Raw genomic sequence first — 21,992 nt, forward strand, 5'->3', positions numbered from 1 at the left:
TATCAGTACATGCAATACATTCCCCCCCCTCCCAGAAATAGACAGCATTTGATTTCCAAGAAATAAAGCAAACTATATTGCTCAAATGTGTTGTCATAAGAACTGAGTGAAATGCAATAAATGGGCAAAGACCTTATCTAATCTAGCCTTGAGGACAATGATAAATTACTTCTCTTATTCTCAAACCAAGCAACCTCCACTCAAGATAATTATCTCATGAACCATGCACTTAATCCATAATGAGTGTTTATCTTTTACTATTTGATGCCGATTTCTCTAAAATAGCCAGCACACAGACATTCACACTGCTGACGTTTCTTGTATATATCTTATTTCTAGCCTTTTTTCATAATTCTGTTTCTTTGTATTTTAATTTAAGTTTCATTCCTGCTATTTCATTTTATACAAAAAGATAAAGCAATGTACTCGTCTTTATCTGCTAAACAATTTTTAGTATTTTTTAGATGATAAGATTGGATCAATTTTAAACTCAGTACTCCCAAATTATCCAAATATGTTCAAAGGTGTACTCTTGATAATATATTTAAATTTTAATTACTGATAATTTAGTTAATTATCAGTAATATAACGTTTGTTTCTCATTCCATTTTTGCTTCATGTAATTATCCACTTGCCATGTCTGTGTGTTCACTCTTATGTTGTGATGAGAAACTCATCACAAAATAGTCGTATTGTGTCCATTCTTACTTAACCAATAAAAAACACAAGTAAAACAGTTGGAAGAAACTATTTAATGACTAGTTTTAATATGTCTTATTGTATATCTCTTCAAGATTAAATTGCAAATTAGAAAAATAAATCAATAAAAGCTTGAATTAACAGAGATATTTCTAAAAAATAACTGTCATGCATTGAATGAACTAATACTAGATGTTGAATTTAGCATCAAGATTTCTGACACATTGCTCATTGTTATGTGTGTATACTGTGCTGCTTATTTTTTTCTGACATAATTAATGCATATCATTTCATTAAGGAATTATCTTAGTTATGCCTAATTGTATTTGCATTTTACACTGCAATATTTGACAATAAGCAAAATCAAGATAAAAAAATTATTACATAATTATAATCAGAAAACAACATTACTGCACTAAAAATCCTCCCTTTAATAAATCATTTTCCTCTACTGTAAATGTGTGTCTCCCAGTATAATAAGCATCTCCAGCAACATCCACTATGACAGCATTATATGGTCCACATTTTATTTCTTGAATGGCCTTTCCTACAAAAGTGGTCCCAATCAGACTTTGAAACATTCTAGTTTCATTAATTTTTATATATGCTCTCTTATACTGTATTGCAATTCTAGCTGTTACTCCTGATCCTGTTGGACTGCGATCTACCTATAAATAAATCTGTGATTTTACAGTTGTTTGAATTTACTTCATATTCAATATTATGATATTACAAACATAAATAATACTTGACAAGATACTCATGTTGCTCTCATGCATATTTTACTCCACTATAAGCAAACAAATGTTTGCAAATGAGGTATCTTCATGAGTAGCTGCTAGGATACTAAGAGAGCTTGTAAAGCATATATTATTATTGGTAGTGGTGGTGGTAGTAGTGTTAGTAGTAGTATATTATTGTTATATGTAGGCACTTCAAGGGAGGATGAATAGAAGGAGTAATTCCTTGATACCTAATATCTCGCCTGAAAAACATTCACTGGTGATGCACTTACAATGTCCATTGGTATCTTATTCCATTCACTCATTACACACCATGAAAAGAACCTGGAACTCACATTCTTCCTGACCACACTCTTCCTCAGTTTCAAGAGATGACCCTGAGTTCTTCTCCAACTGTCATGAGCTGCAAAATATACCCTCTTACTAACTTGCATTTTTCTATCATACTTCCTCGCCTACTTCTATCTCTCAAACTTTGAAGACCACACTTTTTCAGTCTATCTTCAAATGTAAAGTTCCACAAGCCAAATATCATTTTGATTAGCCAGTGCTGGATCTTTCCCACTGTTTTCTCATCTCCGAAAAACCAGATGATCATATCTGAGCTTAGTCATCGAGATGTAATCTTATCAAGACCTTGTAAAGTGGGAGAATAACTTCCTTATCCTTACAAGTTAGTGTAAGACACTAACTTGTAGTTAGTGTTCTTTTCAACATTGCTGTTATCCAATGTGATGTCTTAACCACCTTAGTGATGTAGCCTCTAAACTTTAACTTACTATTATCTCCAAGTCTCTAGCTTCATCGGTCACTCACAGAAAATTTCCATTAATACAGTCAAACCCGGTTATAATGAGCATTAGAGACGCAACAAAAGTTCCTCATTATAACCATTACTCACTATATCAGTGATGAGTTAAATCAGTCTACTACTTTTTTTTATTCTCAATTACTTGATAAAAAAAAAAAAAGATTAAAAAAAATAAAAGGGAGCATTATAGAGAGAAAAAAAATATATATATATATAATTGTATGTCTAGATATTTGTTTGAATATGCTTGTATAAACTACAATTGTATACACCATAATTATACAAGCTAATCGTAAAGTTCACACAACCTAGAAATAACACATTTGTTTCGAGGTAAATTACAAGGAAAGTGGTATTAAACCTGATATCAAAATTGGAGATGTTAATGTCAGTTCTTTGCTTTATGTAGACGATGTTATACTTCTAAATAAATCCGCTACAAGTCTGCAAGATTCCCTGACTAAATTGAATAGCTGTTGTAATAGATGTGATATGAAGGTTCAGCAACAACAAGACAAAGACAATGAAAATAGGCAGAAACATTGAAAATATCAACTGCATTGTGAATGGAGAACCTATAGAACAAGTGAAACATTTCAGCTACTTAGGCACAATTTTTAGTGAAGATGGTAAATTAAATATGGAAACAGACAACAGAATCAATAAAGCTGGTATGGTAGGAAGTCAACTGAATAAATTTATATGGAGTAAGAGAGAAATTAGTCAAAACACTAAATATACAAGACAGTGTTCAAACCAATTTTAACTTATGGATATGAGAGCTGGGTCAGAAGTAAAACAATTTACCAAAGACTAGAGACCGCAGATATGAGAGTCTTGAGAAAGATTAGGGGCATGAACAGATGGCATCAATGGCAATATTATATTAAAAACAAGGATATTAGGAAAGAACTTGACATTGTCAGCATCCAGGAATGTGTTAGCAGAGCTAATCTCAGGTGGTATGGTCACTTAAATAGAATGGGCAAGGAAAGATTAGTAAAACAAGTGTTCTCTGCCAGGTTGACTAATCTCATTATCGTCGCCTTCTGAGAGACTGATGTACCAGGAAAAAGGCCGAGAGGAAGACCAAAATATAGGTGGATTGATACAGTAAAAAGTTCCTTTACTGTATTGTTTTTTGTTGGGGACTGCTGCAGTGCTCTCTTTACTTCATCCATTTCATCGTCAGTCAAAATGGAGGTTCTTCTACAGCGATTCCTATCTGCAAGAGATTCAGTTTCCCAAAAATGCTGTGATAATCTCATTATCGTCGCCTTCTGAGGGACTGATGTACCTGGATATTTCTCGTGAAATTCCTCAGCAACACATGCATAAGAGCAATTAGCAAAATAACTTTCCAAAATGAAAACTCGTTGCAGCCAGGAAAAAGACATTTCACTTCCACAATGAACAAAGCTACAGAGAACAACCTATACATGTCATAGTAAACTCGGCATCTCTGATAGTTTGTATTAATATGATGGTGACATCTAGTGGCATAAAGAATTATTATAACAATTTGGAAACAATTGGTACAAATTCAAACTTTCAGTTGCATGACTTTATGATTATAATTATATACAACTATACAAAATTTAGTTTAATCCTTTATCCAAGTGTAAGCAAACAAAGTTTGCACCTGAAATTATCTTCAGGACTGGGTAAGGCAGTGCAACACCAGGCAACTCGGAGCAAAGGTGGACTTCTCCTATTGCTTCTGCCTTAGTATCTCCACGTTTGGGTCTGCCACCCACTGACGAGACCTCAATAAAGGTTGAAACAGATCTGGGTAGTGGCCTTTCCCTTAATGCATAGCAGTATACATGTCCACAAGGAGATGTGCTTTGCATTATGGGAGATACTGAGACAAGGAGTGATGAGAGCTTGGTCCACCTTTGCTCGGAGTTGCCTGGTGTTGCACTACCTTACCCAGTCCTGAAGATATTTTCAGGCGCAAACTTTGTTTGCTTACACTTGGATAAAGGATTAAACTAAATTTATTATAGTCTAACCAAGTGAAAAATAAACTTCCAATAACTATACAAAGTTCGACTATATGATATTCTCCATATGTAAACGATTGCTAGTCTTTTTAAAAACCTACATAACAATGTTATGTTGGTTTTTAAATTGATGCAGCCAACCGTTGTTACATTCCAAATCATCATGTCTAAATTGTTTAGCAAATTTTTCTGTTTGAGCTTTCAAGATTTGACCGTCTATTGAGAATCTAGCACTTTGTGAAATGAACCATTGAAGCAATGCTTCATTAATGTCTTTAAGCTCGCACTTTCTAAATTTTTTTTTGTTTCAGTTACATTGTTTTCCATTCTCCATATGTAAACATCTTTATTCTTCCTACACTACTTTATTCGCACTACATTTTAACTCATGAATAATTTCGACTTTACCAAGAGACACTTTCTTTTACTAGACATGTTTCCAACAGAACAGTTTGTTTTTAACTGATTTTACAGTCATGGCAGTGTTTTGGTAAAGTGAAGGAGGAGGGCCAGAGGCTAGACCACAGTAAACATAGGTACACTGGCGATAGTTCCAAAGGACTAGATTAGGTTATAATTGGCCTGTAATCCAATACAGGTGCAGTTATAAAAGCTAAGTCACTCCTTTCATTTTTGTCAATTCCAAGAACTGAATATCCCAAGAACTTCCCAAGCAATTAAGAATGTTCACGTAGTTACCAAAATTTGTACGGTATATCCAAGTAGTATGCTTGTTATAAAAGTGAGCAATTATGTGGTAATATGCATAAATTAAAACTATTGTTATAATGAAAATGGAAATAATGAGATTATGGCTGTAATGAGCAAAAAATCAACAAAGTTTGACTATACGATATTCAGTCTGCAATGTCTTCAACTAAAAATGTAACCTGCACTTAGCAAAGTTAAACTGATGCTATTTATCCACAGAGAATCAGTCTGTTCAAGTTAGCCTGCAAAGATTCGTATTCTGAAATGTCCCATATTACCTGATCCAACTTAGCATCATCTGCATGTAATCGAAGGCTTCCTTCCAGTCATCCCCAATATTGGGGTTTTTCATCCCGCAAGCAGGCAAACTGGCCTCGTGAACACACAGATCTACTGCCATAAATGCTTACCCCCCCATGAGGGGGGTCAACTTGCCCCAATAGGGACAGGGGAGAAAAGGGAGGAAACTCCATATGAATAAATAAATAAATCCCCAATATCATTAATATACAAGTTAAACAGGAGTGGTCCAAGTTCCTAGGAAGTGTATATTGCCTTATCTTATGTAAAGTCATTCCTCACACTGGTTTCTTTCTTTATTGAAAGATCATCAGTAAGAATCTATACCAGTTGATTTATTATATGTTGTCCTAGACAATGCATAATGAAAAACATACATTCTAAAAAACATGTATATTGTCCTATATTATACATAACTCATTTCTCAAACCAGTTTCGATCTTTATTGAGGTTTCATCAGGAAGAAGCTACACCCCTGTCGATACTGGTTAGTTAGTTATTTTTGATTTTTATGGCACAAAGACATCAGGGGTCATACTGCACCAGGACACAGGTTAAAGCAGTATATATGGTAAACTGTTAATAGGACAATCACAAACATCCATGACCCTGGCAGGATTTGAACCTGCAGCCTCTTGGCTGGAGAGCAGATATGCTAACCACTTGGCCAACCAGGCCAGTTCTGTGTCTGTTGATACTGGAAATATCTTAAATCTTATTTCTCATATGCAAGTAGCAAATAGTGTGTTACCATATTTTTATTATCCTCTGGATTTCATATAGTTGTAGTAAGATTTTTATCTACTGGGATGAATAGTGTAGTCAACTGTCACTGTTAGCAAACACCATCAGAACAAACTTGCTTACTGCAACAACTACCAAGAAATCCCAAATGAAGCCCAATGCTATGCTAAAAAGAAATTCACTGTAGCAAACTACCAACCATAACAAACTATTCCTGTGATCCCAACATGTTTGCTAGAACAAAGATGAACTGTATGATACTTGACAGTATCAAAGTATATTCTTATTTTCATCCTTTTTTATTTTTAAATGTGAATCACACCTGCAAAAGGTTGTATATCATCATACATTTCAGCACCACAGTGAGCTAAATTCTGATAATTTGGTTTCTCTGCTCTAGAGACTGATATTTTAACCTAATGTAGAAAAAAACAAATTGCACAAGTATAGCTCCTTGCAATAATGAGAGCAGTTTACTTTGCTATTTGTGTGCTGCTTTACCAGTGTAAAACAAATGATTGACTTTATCAATGTAACTGTAGAGTTTTTCCCGATAACTAAGTAAAAACTAATAAATAAATAGTTAACTGTACTGACAGAATTTTGTTGAAAATATGTATCAATCCACTTCACAGGTGGAGGGGGGGGGGTAATATAAGACTAAGGCTACAAATTATAGGTCAATCTGTGTTCTGAAGATGGAGAGGTTGGTGAGAGCTAAGAATCAAAATTGAATTGCTAATAACATTATGTCATGTTTTACAATGAGCTGATAAAATCTGTGGATAAGGGAGATGCAAATACAATGGTATATTTGGATTTTTTAAAGGCCTTTGACAGATTGCCACTCAACAAGCTGGTAAATGAACTAGATAACAGATGTGACTAGATAAAAAACTAGTGAGTTCAATAGGTGATTGGCTATGAGAAAGGTATCAGTAGTTTATGTATGGAGGAATAGTATCTCAAAACGGGAAAATCACTAGTGGTGTGTTGCAGGGGTCTGTTTTGAGAAAATTATTATTTAGCTTATATGTTGATGATATTAGGACAGGATTGACTGGTTGCAGATAATGTAAAGTTGCGAAGACCTATGATAAGCAGAACAGTGATCTTACAGGAGGATCTGATAAAGTCACTGGAGTGCAAGTAATTTCATAGGCAAGGATGGGATGTAAAGTATACAATTAATGGAGAAATTCTGAAGGAGGTAAAGGAGATGAGTGATTTGAGAGTGGAGGTGGTGGTAGGGGTTGTATTGCTAAAACTATGAGGATATCAAGATGGATGAGAATCTTAACATGTAGAATCAAAGAGATTATGGTTTTCTTGTATTAGGCATTGATCAGGCCATATATGGATTACTGTGTGCAAATCTAGTCATCTGAATTTCAAGGGGATTAGATATCTCACAGAGAGTCCACAGAAGATTCACTAAGTTGATGTCAGGTCTCTGGTATACTGATTATAAAGAGAGACTTCTACTCACAAGACTCTGCAAATTGCAGAGCCTTGTGAGTACGAGGAGGAGAGGCAGATATGACTGAGATATATAAGTTGGCAAGGAGTTATAACCATATTTAATGTGGAGGAGATTTTTCACAGTGTAGAGAGAGAGAGAGAGAAAGAAAGAAAGGGTAGAATAAGAGGCCATTTCTGAGAGCTGTATAAGGAGGGTGTGAGCAAGAGAGGTAGGATCAGGTTCTTTGTATGAAGAATGGTTAGTGAGTGAAATGCACTGACTGTCAGTGAGTCAGTGCAGAAACTGTGAATCAGTTTAAGGCATAATTTGATGATCTTTTTGTATGAGAGTGTGGACTTTCTGCAATGAGTCTTTTCATCCATGGCAATCTGATGTTAATAACAGCTCAATTATTGCCGTGCAAGCTTAAGATGTCTTCTGTCTACAAAAATAAAAGCCTAAATGGAATGCTTTATAAATGCATGCATTTATTAATAAATAAATATTACTTCTTTCTCAATTAATGAGCTTACACAGCAAGCATAACGAGCATGGAGAATTTGACCCTGTGTCTGTGTAACCCTGTGGAAATGATGTTTGCTTTTATAGCATTAGGCAGCCAGAAGAAAGACTATTCTGCATTTGACTCTAGTTGCTGACTAGAGAAACTACTTTTCTATGCCTTTTTTCAGCCAGTCAATCTTTAGCAAGGGCAAGTGGGTTTTTTTCTCCCAGAAACTTAGATTTTAATTACAGAAGTGAAGCAAATCGACCGGATAATGAACACTATTTCAGACTATAATAAATAGCGTTAGGGTAAGGACTACAAAATGGTAGCAGTTATCTGCTGTACTCTCCTTCTTGAATGCCTCTGGATCATTGATAATCTTGGACTAGCTATTAGTGATGGCTAAGGGTGGAGTTGCTGACCATCAATCTTCAAAAAGTTAGGCCTAAAATGGTCTTATCTTTTTTCTTTGGACAATAAAAGACATTAACAGATTTTTTTTACATTATTTTGTTTTCTTTAATTTTGTCATTGATTTGGCAAAATTTAACAGGTGAGGTGAACACATAAGTTCAACATGTTTTTACCCTGCAGATGGCCCAATAGAAACAAATATTGAAATGGTTCAACTCCAAGTTGCTCTTACTAATAATCGTGCCATTATTATTATTATTTTCCTGACCTCTATTTTTTTAATGAAAAAGCAAAGGTCATACTGCACCATATCAAAGGTTCCAGCAGTAAACAAGATAAGACAATCACAAACAACCATGCCCACAGCAGGATTTGAACCTTTGACCTGTTGGTTGGAGAGCAAGTATGCTAACCACTCAGCCAACTAGGCCAGCAATCTCCATGGAGTCACAGGACTCACTGTGGGAGGTCATTGGTCAATACAGTCTATTGTACCATTCCTTAAACTCATCCAACCATTTGCACTTTCACCACACTCTCAGGAAATGTATTTGGTGCTCTGATCATTCTCCATGCAAAAAAAGTTATTTCTTACCCTTTTACTCACTATTTCCTTTTCTCTCTATCAAGAAGGGGGGCGCTAGTGGGTCAAGCGCTACGAACGTGTTTTGAAGAGCTCCTGATTCAGATAAGTTTTACTAGGAATAATTAAGTATATATGCGTAATTGTTTAAGTAAGAGCGGCTGTAAACGTTGTACGCTACTGATATTATTAGTGTGGGGTTTTTTTTCTTGCTTAAACTAAATACGAAAACGTTAATATTAGACCTAGTAACCTGCAGAGAAAAAAAAAAAATGGCGGCGGCATTGTCATTCCATGATTTTAATTTGGATTTCAGTCGGTTCGTTAAGTGTGAGGTCTGTTATATGTATTCCTTCGACTACATAAATGATTTGTGGATGTTTAGTGCGGATGGAAGAAGGGTGTGTGCGAAATGTGACCTGAACGAGGAATTGATGAATGCGAATATGAAGTTGATGACAGAAAGTGCTAATACCGATTGTGTCGTGAGTGCACGTTTGAAAGAGGAGGATGGCGAGAAAGACAGGCGAAAAAATGTTAAAAAATCAGGAAAAAAGAAAAAGAGCGATTTGACAACCGTAACGGATGTTAAAAGGGACGAAAGTGAGGCGGAAAGAAACGAAATTGAGAGAACGAATGAAAGTAGAAATGGCGTGGTGCAGAAATCGCAAGTAAAAAAAATCGAAAGAATGAATGATAGCGAAAAAAGAATGACTGATGGCGAAAGTTGGACGCATGTTGGAACGAAAGTACTGAACCAAAGAAAGATGAATGACAGTAAAAGTGAGAAGAATGATAGCGAAAGTTGGACGCATGTTAGTCCGAAAGTACGGAAACAAAGAAAGATATGTGAGAGTGAAAGTGAGAAGAATGATAGTGAAAGTTGGACGTATGTTGGACCGAAAGTACGGAAACAAAGAAGGATGAATAAGAGGGAAAGTGAAAAGAGGGGGTCGAGAGTTAGAAAGTTAGAAAGATTTAATGATAGAGTGAATGTGTCGCGAGGTTCAGAAGGTGAATTGGATTGGATGAAGCAAGAAATGAAATGGATGCGGAATGAAATTAAGAGAATTCAGGTCAAAACTATTAAAATAAATCATGATGGCATGAAAGAGATAACAAAAGATGAGCGAGTGGCGTTGTATGGCGACTCCATTATTAAAGGTGTGCTAGAGGATAAAATGCACAAGGTATGTTTTCCAGGTGGTAAAATGAGTAGAGTGATTGAAGCATTGAATATGAGGCGGGAACGAACAAAAGAGTTAATTGTATTAATTGGTACGAATGATTTGAGAGAGAACAAAGAGCATGTCAAAATGAATGTCAGGAGACTGCTTGGAAAGATAAAGGAGAATAGTGTGACAGGAAGGGTGGTCAGTGTGTTGCCTAGGTATGATTGTGGTGAAATGAGGCAGAGAGCAAGGATTATGAATGATATTCTGGCTGAAATGTGTGAGGAGATGGGAGTACAGTTTGTTAATGTGTGGAATGAGTTTGAGGGACGAAGTGAGCTGTATGGGAGCGATGGACTGCATTTGAGTGGTTATGGTGTGAGTCGCTTGGAGAGACTGCTGCTGGAAGGTAGAGAAGTGAATAGAGAGAATGAATCAGATCGAGAGGGGAGTGATGTGGAAGAGCAGGAGAGTAAGACAGGAGAGATTGAAGGAGTGGAAATGAATGTGAAAGTGAGTGGTATGAGTATAGAAAATGAGAGAATGGGTGTGCAAGAGGAGCAGGGAAACGGCGAGGCTCAGGGTGGACAGGGATACACAGCGTGAGAAAGGTGGATGCTCCAAGAGGAGGTGAGAGAATGTGTAGGCAGGAAAGTAATGGGATGATCAGGGATCAAAAGGAAACAGATGGAATTGCAAAGGGTTCTAAAATGAAGAAGCAGAAAGGGAAATGGCCCCAGTCCAGCATGGAGAGATATAGCTGTAGATCCAGAAATGAGTTGTTGTGTTTGTATACCAATGCTAGAAGTATAAGAAACAAGGCGGATGAAATGGTTGCACTAATTGCGTCTGTGCACCCAGAGATTGTCGGAATAAGTGAGACATGGTTAGATGAGGATGACATCCTGACAGGAATAGAGATGGAAAGGTATGATGTGTTTCGTGAGGATAGAAGGGGTAAAAAGGGTGGGGGAGTGCTATTGATGATAGAGAAAGAGTTATGTCCATACAAGGTAGAGATGCAAGAGGGAAATGGGGCCAGTGGTTTTGAGGCAGTATGGTGTGAGATAGAGGTGAATAGAATCAAATACTTGGTGGGATGTTGTTATAGACCTGGTAATGTGGATGGTGGTGATAGTGAAATGTATAGTCAAATAAGCCAAGCAAATAAGAAAAGGGTGATCATTATGGGTGATTTTAATTATGGCAATATAGACTGGAATGAAGAGATAGCAACTGGAAGTAAAGAAAATGAGTTTCTTGAGTTTTTGAGGGATAACTACCTCAGACAGTATGTAACAGAGGGCACAAGAGGATTAAGGGTCTTGGATTTGGTCATCTCATCGGAGGATGTAATTATCAATGAGGTATCAAATCATCCACCAATTGGTGAAAGTGACCATGAGGTGATTACTTGGGTGGTTGCCAGCAGTGCAAGGACCCCTGTGAAAAAAGGGTATATGTGGAACTTCAAGGGGGTGATTATGAAGAGCTCAGGAGACAGCTTGCAGGTGTAGCATGGAATGAGGAGTTAGCTGGAAAAGAGATCAATGCAGCTTGGGGGATTTTCAAAAAATATTTAGTGGATGCAATGTCTAAATGTATACCACGGGTGAGAAGCTTAAATAAGTTAGGTGTGAGATGGATGAATAAAGAGATTAAGCATGCAATACAGAGAAAAAGGGCATTGTGGAGGCAGCATAAGAGAAGTGGAAGTAACCAATTTCATGAGTTCTACAAAGACCAGGCAAGGAGAGTGACTTGGTTGGTGAGAGTAGCTAAAGAGAGGTATGAAGCAGCAGTTATGAAGTATAAAGAGGTATGAAGCAGCAGTTAGCTAATGAAGCTAAAAAGAATCCTAGGGAGTTCTTTCGATATGTAGCCAGCAAAAGAAAGAATGATTATGGAAGGATGACATTGATTGGACGAAATGGTATAAAGACAGCTGTTGCAGAATGTGTGGTGGAGATACTTAATGAGCAGTTCATAAAGATCTTTCAATCTTGTGAATGTGACTTCATGGAGAGATTAAGAGCAGTTGATGATGGGGAGGAGAGACTGACTGTAAGTGAGCAAGAGGTGTTTGGGGAGTTGAGTAAACTAGATGTAAATAAGGCTGTGGGACTTGATAATATATCACCGCGTATTCTGAAGGAATGTGCCAGAGAGTTGACACCTGCCTTGACATATTTTTTTAATACGAGTCTTGCACTTGGTCAAGTCCCTAAAGAGTGGAAGGAGGGCAAGATTGTGCCACTTCATAAAGGAGGTGATCGAACTCAAGCATCAAACTATAGGCCTATCTGTGTGTCAGGTGTTGTGGTTAAGTTGTTGGAGAAGCTTGTGAGAACTAGGATCCAGAGTTGGGTTGACAACAATGGTATAATCTTTGATGGACAGCATGGATTTGCTAAAGGAAGGTCGTGTTTTAGTAATCTACTTACTTATTACAATAAAGTGACTGCTTCCTTGGACAGAGGAGAAGGATACACAGTAATATACTTGGATTTTGCAAAAGCTTTTGATAGAGTACCTCATGATAAGTTGACAGTCAAACTAGAGCAGATGGGGTTGGATATTAGATTAGTGCATTGGATTGGAGACTGGCTATCTGATAGGTATCAACAAGTTGTGTATGGGGGTGCAATATCCAGGAAAAGGAAAGTCACTAGTGGAGTGCCTCAGGGATCTGTTTTAGGGCCATTACTATTTAACTTGTATATTAATGATATTGGCGAAGATTTGGATGGAGATATTCAGTTGTTTGCAGATGATGCAAAGTTGGGAAGAACCATAAAGAGTAGTGAAGATGTTGTGGCCTTGCAAGAAGACTTGAATAAATTGAGTGATTGGGCAAGCAAATGGGGATGTGAGTTCAATGTTGCAAAATGTAAGGTTTTAAAATTTGGAAAACAAAGATGGGATGCAGAATTTATGCTTGGTGAGAATATATTGTTGGAAGTAGAGGAAATAAGAGATCTGGGAGTGATAGTGGATAAGGATCTAAAATTTAGGGGACACATCGCCAAAATTGTGAAGACAACACAAAGACTTCTGGGAATGATGAGGAGGACACTGACGTGTAGAAGTAGGGAGATTCTTGTTCCATTGTATAAGGCTTTGATTAGGCCACACATGGACTATTGTGCCCAGATTTGGTCACCTGGTTTTCAGAAGGATGAAGAGATGTTGGAAAGGGTCCAAAGGCGACTGACTAAGGTAGTCTCTGACCAATGGAATGTCGAGTATGAGGAAAGATTGAAAAGATGTAATTTGCAGAGTCTAGTGGAGAGAAGGAAGAGGGGAGATATGATAGAGACCTGCAAGTTGGTAAGGGGTTGTTATAGGATCAATGGTGGAGAAGTTCTACAGAGAATAGTGGGAGATCAGGGGAGAACCAGAGGTCATACCTGGAAACTGTATAAAGAGGGTGTGAGTAGGGGAGTGAGAGGCAGGTTTTTTTCGTGCAGAGTTGTGAATGATTGGAATGCCTTGCCTGAGAGTGTGGTGTCTGCAGGGAGTTTGAATGTGTTTAAGACCCGGTATGATGAGATGTGTGTGAGATAAAAGGACCTCCTAGATGAGTCTTTGACTCCATGAGGTCTTGTTTAATAATAATAATAATAATAATAATAATAATAATAATGTCCCCTTTGTCTTCCCTCTGCAAAACTCTCCAGTCTGCATGCCCTAAATCTATCCTCACAATCAAGATTGTACAGTCCTAATATGATTTTTGTTATCCATTCCTATATCCTCTCCAAGGTTTCTGGGGAGATCTTGGTGGGGGTGGGGTTTTAAACTGATAGTGCATCACATGAGTCTGAGAAAAGATTACAGGTCTTATAATTTCTTCATAAATACTGGTGGGTATGAGTGTGGGAAGATTTATATAAACTTTTCAGTATTTATTCATTCGCTTCAAATCCTGGTGACTAGAAATGAACACAAAAATCCAGATGTGGTCTGATCAAAGTTTTATACAATGGGACCACCATCCTTTTATCTCTTGCAGTCAATGTTTTCCTCAATATCACAGCAATTCTGTAGGATATCTTCATAACCTTTGCAATATGTTCTCCAAACTTCAAATTTTTATCTATAATCACTCCAAGATCCCTTGGTTCTTCCTATATATTCATCCTGTAATTATAATAATTATAATTATTATAATGACAAGATTATTAAAATAGTCTCTTATTGATAAATAGTAACATGATTTTCCACTCATGTATAACAGTAATAATTCAAATGCCAAATTTGAGTAAACCAGCCAAAATTGAGAAATAACTTGAATACAAACAGACTGATAAATGACTCATAGGTGCTTATGCATTGTGTGAAGCATATACAATATTATTATTATTTTCTAGGGGGATCTTGGTGGGGGTGGGGTTTTAAACTGATAGTGCATCACATGAGTCTGAGAAAAGATTACAGATCTCATAATTTCTTCATAAATACTGGTGGGTGTGAGTGCAGGAAGATTTATATAAACTTTTCAGTAACTGAATTCACTTAAATCAAAGTTGAAAATCTGCCAAGCTTTCATTTAATTGGGATCTAGTGTACCACAATACTAACTGACATTTCCTCGCATGACTTTTTACACTAATAATGAGTGACGGATATAAAGATCTTGAATTTAAACAGGAATCAGATGATAACATTAAATGATATTTGGCTATCAATCATCTATGATTGTAAAATGGAGTTTGGTGATAAAAATAATGACAGAAAATTTATAAAACAAAATTACTGTCTACTATTTATAATACTGGTGTTTTTTTTTTGTTGTTGTTGTTATTAAATTATAGGCTTTACTATCAATGTTGCTATTATTAATAATCCCATCATTAACATAATCTATAATAACCTTGAAGATATTTCTTTAACATGTTATAATACAGAATAGTCTTTTTTTTTTAGATGAGTCAGGCAACCTGATACTTAACTCATATAAAAAACTTTATTTCAGTTTAATGAATTACAGAAATACCATGGGGAAGAAATTTTTTATGAACACCATCCATGAAAGTTTACTGAAACTCTCCAGTCCTTGGTTACTCATGGTACATAAGCACTTAGTCACCAACAATTAGATAAGCCAAGTGCTCTATAGAATAAACACAGCAGTTTTGCATAACTTTGAGCCTCTATCAAGCAATTAAGACTGAACAAAATAAAATATTATTTTTATTTAACAAAAATAACTTCTAAACAAAACATTTTTATGAAAAAAGATTTAGCATTGTTAATCAGTATATAGAACTCCTTATTAGTACATATTAAAAAATGGGAGGACAGAGATCTAGGGCAAGTAAATTTTTTGTGGCAAGTAGGGTTTGCATAATTTGTTGAACCCTGGCCCTATGATAAAGTCTGTGATAGACTGTGATCAACATCAGAACTGCCAAGTGATTTTTCTTGGACTGCAGATCATTTCAGCTTAATTCAATAATTTGTATATATATCATTATTTTAGTTTTATATTTTTGCAAGTTGCTTGACTCTTATGTAACACACTGAAAAAGTTCAGCTTAAAAAAAAAAAAAATGATGAAGTAAGCCAACCAAGTGAATGTGTTCAGAGTACTTCTTATGTTCAAATGAACATAAGAAGTACCCTGATAATGATAAATAGTTTGTATTTAATATTAATCAATATTTATGAAAATGAGTTTCGCTATAAACATTTTAAATCTCAGCTAACACCTCTGAAATGCGATCCATAAATCTAGGATGAATTTGGTTTCATATTTTGGTCATTTTTCTTAATTAATGCTTAAGTTTACAGCATAATTTAAATATTGTCTACCATAATTCAAAGATATTTAATATAATAAAATAAAATACAGAGGTATGCTGAAATATAACTCATCTGAATGTGTTTCTTTAGTTGTGCTATGAGTTAAGGAAAATGGTATGGCTATTCTGGATTTGAATTAAGTAACTGTATTTCCAAATAAACAAACTGAAAATTGTACAAAGTCATCTGGCTGGCAGAAAGGGATCCACAATATGTTATTACATCTCTTAAAGTAACAGCACATTTCAGTAGCTGCCAAAAAGTATGCTACAGTCAACTGCCACTATAGCAATCTTTTAGGAACTACAGGAATAGTTTGTTATAGTAACAGTTTGCCATAGTAAGTAAGCTGTTATAATAGTGTGTGCTATGATGACAGTCAACTGTACTACTTACTATCTTTTACATTTTCTTTTTTTTTTTTTTTGGTGTGTGTGTGGGGGGGATTCTTGAGAGAGGTCTTGTTCATGAAAGGGAAAAATATATTATTTCTAAGTGATCTTGAATTTAAAAAATAGAATATATTTACCTCAGCATTTGCAAAAACACACACATTTGTAGTTGTAACCTTGGGATCCTTGTCATTATCATCAACAAGTATTGTTCCATAAAGGAAAGCCAAGTCAGCATTGTCAGGATGATGAAGTGGTACTTGTTTGCTCACAGCATCTGAATTATAAACAAAGTATCTCATATTACAACAATACTGTATCATAAAAAAAAGTATTATAATAATTGAAGCTAATATTTGAAGTATCTAAATACTTAGATACTTCAAATATTGCTGCCATCATCCCCTCCTTTCATATTACTGACACCAAACCTCCATGGAATCAAATGACTCAAACTGAGAGGTAAACGCTGTGATACACACACACACACAGCTCATCAAATTGTGCTTTAAACTCATTCACAACATGTCTGCATTCACCATACTCTCAGATAATGCATTCCACTCCAACCACTCTCCATGCAAAGAACCTACTCCTCATCCCTTGCTCATACCCTCTTTATACAATTTCCAGGGATAGTTGTTTTGTTCTACTCTGACTCCTTACATACTATGAAGCATTTCTTCCACATTAACCTAGTAACAATCTCTTACATACTTATATGTCAAAATCATATTCTCTTGTCTCTTATTCACAAGGCTTTGCAAATTGGCATTCCCTCAATCTGTCTTCATACCCCACATCCCAAAGACCAGATATCTATTGTTAATCTTTTCTGTACCCTTTCTAATATATATCCTCGTCTTCCAAGAAAACTAGGTGACCAAATCTGCACATAATAATCAATGTAATGCCTGATCAAGGTTTTTTACAATTGAAGGATAACCAGTTTATTTCTACAAGATCCTCCTCATCATCATTGCCATAATCCAATGTATTAACTTCACAATTTGTGAAATGTGATCTCTAAACTTCATGTCTCTGCCTACTACCACTCCCAGATCTCTCACCTCCTCTATCTCCTTCAAAATTTTCCGACGAAGTGTATACTTTACATCCAATTCCTGTCTACCAAATTTTGGAACCTTATAGTTCGCAACATTGAAATGGAAGTTTCTCATTTAACATTCTGTAAAAATAATCATAATTAAAATTCTGAATACAGTATATTTACGAATTGTTTATGTTAAAATGTTTATTAGTTTTAGTTTCATAACACGCATTGTTGGCACTTGCGATGTGCCCATTGTTGAAATTGTTTTGTCAAAATTGATATGTAAAGAAGTTAAATAATTGATGTACTTACTGGATTTGATATTTGTATTACTTACAGGAATTTTACTGTAATTTAAAATATTAAGTTTTGTGTTTTTATGAAGACATTCTCTCTTGTCGCTAACGGAGACAACGTGTCAGCCATTATTTATACCTAACTTCTTGCTTACCAGTTTCATGGAGTGCGCATGCTCACCGAGAAGTTCAATGTGTGATTGACAGCTGACAAGTTCGGTATCGAAGCAACGGGAGAGTAAACAAGGGAGCGTTCGGAAAGAATTAAGAACACAGGACGGCAGATATTTAAGTTCAGAGGAACTTAAGATTTTTATGTGACAGTCAGAGGAAAATTAATAGTATAGTATATTCTGAAAAAGGAATCGTGGAACTATTAAGTTTCAAAGTGGAATAAGTATTGATAAGTAAAAGGGAAATATTGCTATATGCATTTTAAACGGAATATTGGAGGAAACACTAATTGAAAGATTTATAGTAGATTCCGAAAAGGTAATCGTAGAACTTTAAGTTTTTTTTTTATTGGAAGAGTTAAGACTGTCAATAAGCATTTAGTGAATAAAAGAAGAAGTTGCTATTTACGTACTAAAGGAATGTTTGAGAAAACTCTGATTAGGAAGTTTCATGTGTATTAAGGATGCCAGATCTGACTATTATTTCTACTGAAGAAAAGAGACAGAATTAAGTCAGGAAGAATTAATGTGTGCTACATAAGTGATGGTAAAGGATCCTATGAAAATGAAAAATAAAGTCATATATCATCGGAAAAGGGCCTTGACAGAGAAAGAAACTGGCTATGAACATTTTGTGATTGTGTTTAGTCTAGTCTTAAGTGTAAGTTTATTTTTAAAAGGCCTTGGATCCAATTAATTTTGTAGTTAGTTATGTAAAGTTGTTTGAAGTGTATATATATTGCTTATGTTTTACTAAATGTGTTTATTTTGTATTTTGGTCTTGAGTCAGTGTTTATTTGGATTCTGAAAGAAAGAGTTAAGATCATTGCACCAATTGGAGTGAACCCTTGTGCATATAAGCTGCATATCTTCAGTTAAACCCGTCCAAATCATGACTATACAAGTTAAACAACAATGGCTTGAAAACCTGCAGCACACTACTAGTGGCTTTTACCATGTCCCCTCCTCCAATATGCAACTTGTCGATACCTATTCTACTCATTTATCTAGTATCTAATCCCATCCATTCCAAAAGAGTTATTGACTTGTCATGTAGCAAATTATCAAAAGCCTTTGCAAATTCTAAGTATACCACTATATAGGGATCTCCATTGTCTGCTGCATTTGTCACATTGTTTTAGTACGTAAATATGTTCTTGCTTTAACAACTCATTACTGATTACACTGGTCAACAAAAAAAAAATTTTTTTCTGCTGATTATGATCTGACACTTGTTTTTTACTAATTTGGGTGCGCTGATTTCAAATATCAAACCCATTTTTCTCTATCACGTCAGGTTTTTCCTCTATGGCATTTTATTTTTGTTAATTTGTAAGTTTTTGATAGTTTTAAGGAGGCAGTACTATTTTGAGGATCAAAAAAATCGATTTTTTAATATTATTTTCTGAAAGTATGTACTTTTAAAAATCTGTTCCTAACTTTTTATCAAGAAATTCGAAAAATTCCCGAAGATATAGCCTATTATTCAAAGTGGTGCGCAGATCAGAATCGGAGCGCTCACCGCTCTCGCTTGTTAGTAAACGAATAAATGCATAAGAACCTGCAACGGCACATACTGGCGCTTTGAATGCGAGAGAGGCCGATAAGTGACCTAATACATTTAGGTGGTGAAAAGTAGGCGATGACAACTGCCTAAAACAAATGAATGCTATATGCGTCATAGCGGACAAAGAACGATCGAAATCAGTCAATCGTTAATCGATCGTGAAAGTATGATGAGCGCTTATAACATTTCAATAAAGTCTCTGGTTTTATTTGTCTTGTTAATTGCATGTTAGTCGGCAGTGAAGAAACATCATGTCTACTACTCGAAATTGTGTCGATAGTGTAGATTCCTTCTGCTACATTTGTGGCAGCTTTACTGTTCCCAGTCAAAGGACAAATATCACTGATTTTGTTAAGAAAGTGTACTTTGCATACTTTGATGTAAAAATTGCAGATCAGGACAAGTCATGGGCTCCAAATAAAGTGTGTAAGTCATGTGTAGAAAATTTACGACAGTGGAGCAAGGGAAAACGCCAAAAATTAGCTTTTGGCATTTCAATGATTTGGCGTGAACCGAAAAATCACGTAGATGATTGCTATTTTTGTTTAGTTCAGACTTCTGGTTATAATAAGAAGAATAAGAAAAAACTTGTGTATCCAAATCTCGACTCAGCAATTCGGCCAGTTGCTCATTCCAATGAAATAGCCGTGCCAATTTATAAAGGACTTCCTTTACTTGAGAACAAGCATGATCGGGATATGCCAGATGTTCTTGAGGAGCAAGACCCGGATGTTGATTTAGACAACAAAAATTTAATTTCTAGTTCTGGACTGCAACGTTTTACTCAAGCGGAATTGAATGACTTAATAAGAGATTTGGGCCTATCAAAGGAATCATCAGAATTGTTAGCTTCAAGATTAAATGAAAAAAAACTTACTGGAGCAAGATACGAAGATAACTTTTTATCCTAGCAGGGAAAGTAATCTTGTACAATATTTTAAACATGAGTGTGGGTTTGTTTACTGTAACAATGTGTCAGATTTACTAACTGAAACGAGTGTTGTACAATATCATCCAAATGAGTGGCGTTTATTTATCGACAGTTCAAGCAGAAGTTTCAAGTGTGTCTTACTACACAATGGGAATGTATATGGCTCAATTCCTATTGGCTATTCAGTCCACTTAAAGGAAACATATGAGGACATTAAAAAGGTTCTGAAGTTAGTAAAATATGCAGACCATAACTGGATCATCTGTGTGGATCTTAAAATGGTGAACTTTTTACTTGGCTTTCAAAGAGTATATACAAAGTTTCTGTGTTTTCTATGCTTCTGGGATAGTCGAGCTAGAAACCAACACTGGAGTCAGAAACATTGGCCTCTTAGAATATCCTTAAATGTTGGAGAACAGAATGTTATAAATCAACCTTTAATCGACAGAGAAAAAATCATTTTTCCACCTCTACACATCAAACTAGGTCTTATGAAGCAGTATGTTAAAGCTTTAGATTTACAAGGTGACTGTTTCCAATACATATGTGAAAAATTTCCACGACTTAGTTATGAAAAAATTAAAGCCGGTGTATTTGATGGACTGCAAATTAGAACTTTAATGAGAGACCCAAATTTCATCAACTCTATGAACAAAATTGAGAAAGAGGTCTGGACTTCATTTACGATGGTTGCGAATAATTTTCTTGGAAACAAAAAAGCGTGCAATTACAAAGATCTAGTGGAAACAATGCTTGAAAATTTCCAGCGCCTAGGTTGCAACATGAGCATAAAGCTTCATTTCCTATACAGTGATCTTTATAGATTTCCCGAGAATTTAGGTGCTGTAAGCGATGAACAAGGCGAAAGGTTTCATCAAGATTTAAAAACCATGGAAGATCAGTACCAAGGAAGATGGGATTCTCACATGATGGCCGACTACTGTTGGAGTATTCAAAGGGATTGCCAAAACAGAATACACAGCAGAAATTGCTACAAACAAAAATTTATTCCCTGAAACTCATGTGTAAGTAAAATTGTTATTTTTTTATAAATATTCTTGTAATTTTTAATGAATATTGTTAAGTAGTTATGTACTTGGACTACTGCTGTTTAATCTGTTCATTAACGATATAGGGAAGGATCTAAGTGGAACAGTTCATTTGTTCGCTGATGATGCAAAGTTGGGTAGGGTGATAGTGAATGCAGAAGATGTCAAAGTCTTGCAGGATGACTTGGATAGATTGGAGTTCTGAGCTAAGGAGAATGGATATCAATTTAATGTGACAAAATGTAAGGTTATGCATTTTGGGGTGAAAAGATTAGCAGCAGTATACCACATTGGTGAAACTGTACTCCAAGAGATTGATGAGGCCAGGGACTTGGGAGTGTTGGCGGATAGGGAGATGAAGTTTAGGGGGCACATTGCAAAAGTAGCTAAATCTGCTCATCAACTCACTTGGTTGTTGAAAAATACCTTGACGAGCAGAGACAAGCAAGTTATTGTACCTCTGTACCGAGCCCTGATAAGACCTCATCTTGACTACTGTGCCCAGATTTGGTCACCTCAGTTCCTTCTTGATGGGGAGGAGGTGGAGAGGATCCAGAGGTGAGTGACTA

General features: G+C 35.7%; 1 protein-coding gene across 4 annotated transcripts in view; it reads right to left on the minus strand.

The window, feature by feature from the left end:
• Positions 1 to 732: 732 nt before the first annotated feature.
• LOC150102410 (trans-L-3-hydroxyproline dehydratase-like) overlaps positions 733 to 21,992 on the minus strand; it is a 106,880-nt gene continuing 85,620 nt past the window's right edge. For all 4 annotated transcript variants that reach the window (XM_090399766.1, XM_090399767.1, XM_090399769.1 and 1 more), the window contains 2 exons: positions 16,491 to 16,630; positions 733 to 1,367 (listed from right to left, as the gene is read on the minus strand). In XM_090399766.1, the coding sequence (XP_090255892.1) occupies positions 1,107 to 1,367; positions 16,491 to 16,630 (401 nt within the window). In that variant the 3' untranslated portion in view covers positions 733 to 1,106. The remainder of the gene's footprint in view (positions 1,368 to 16,490; positions 16,631 to 21,992) is intronic.

This window comes from Typopeltis vanoorti, chromosome 10 (assembly GCF_054136105.1).
Source record: "Typopeltis vanoorti isolate ZY-2024b chromosome 10, IOZ_Tvanoo_1.0, whole genome shotgun sequence".
NCBI lineage: Eukaryota > Metazoa > Arthropoda > Arachnida > Uropygi > Thelyphonidae > Typopeltis > Typopeltis vanoorti.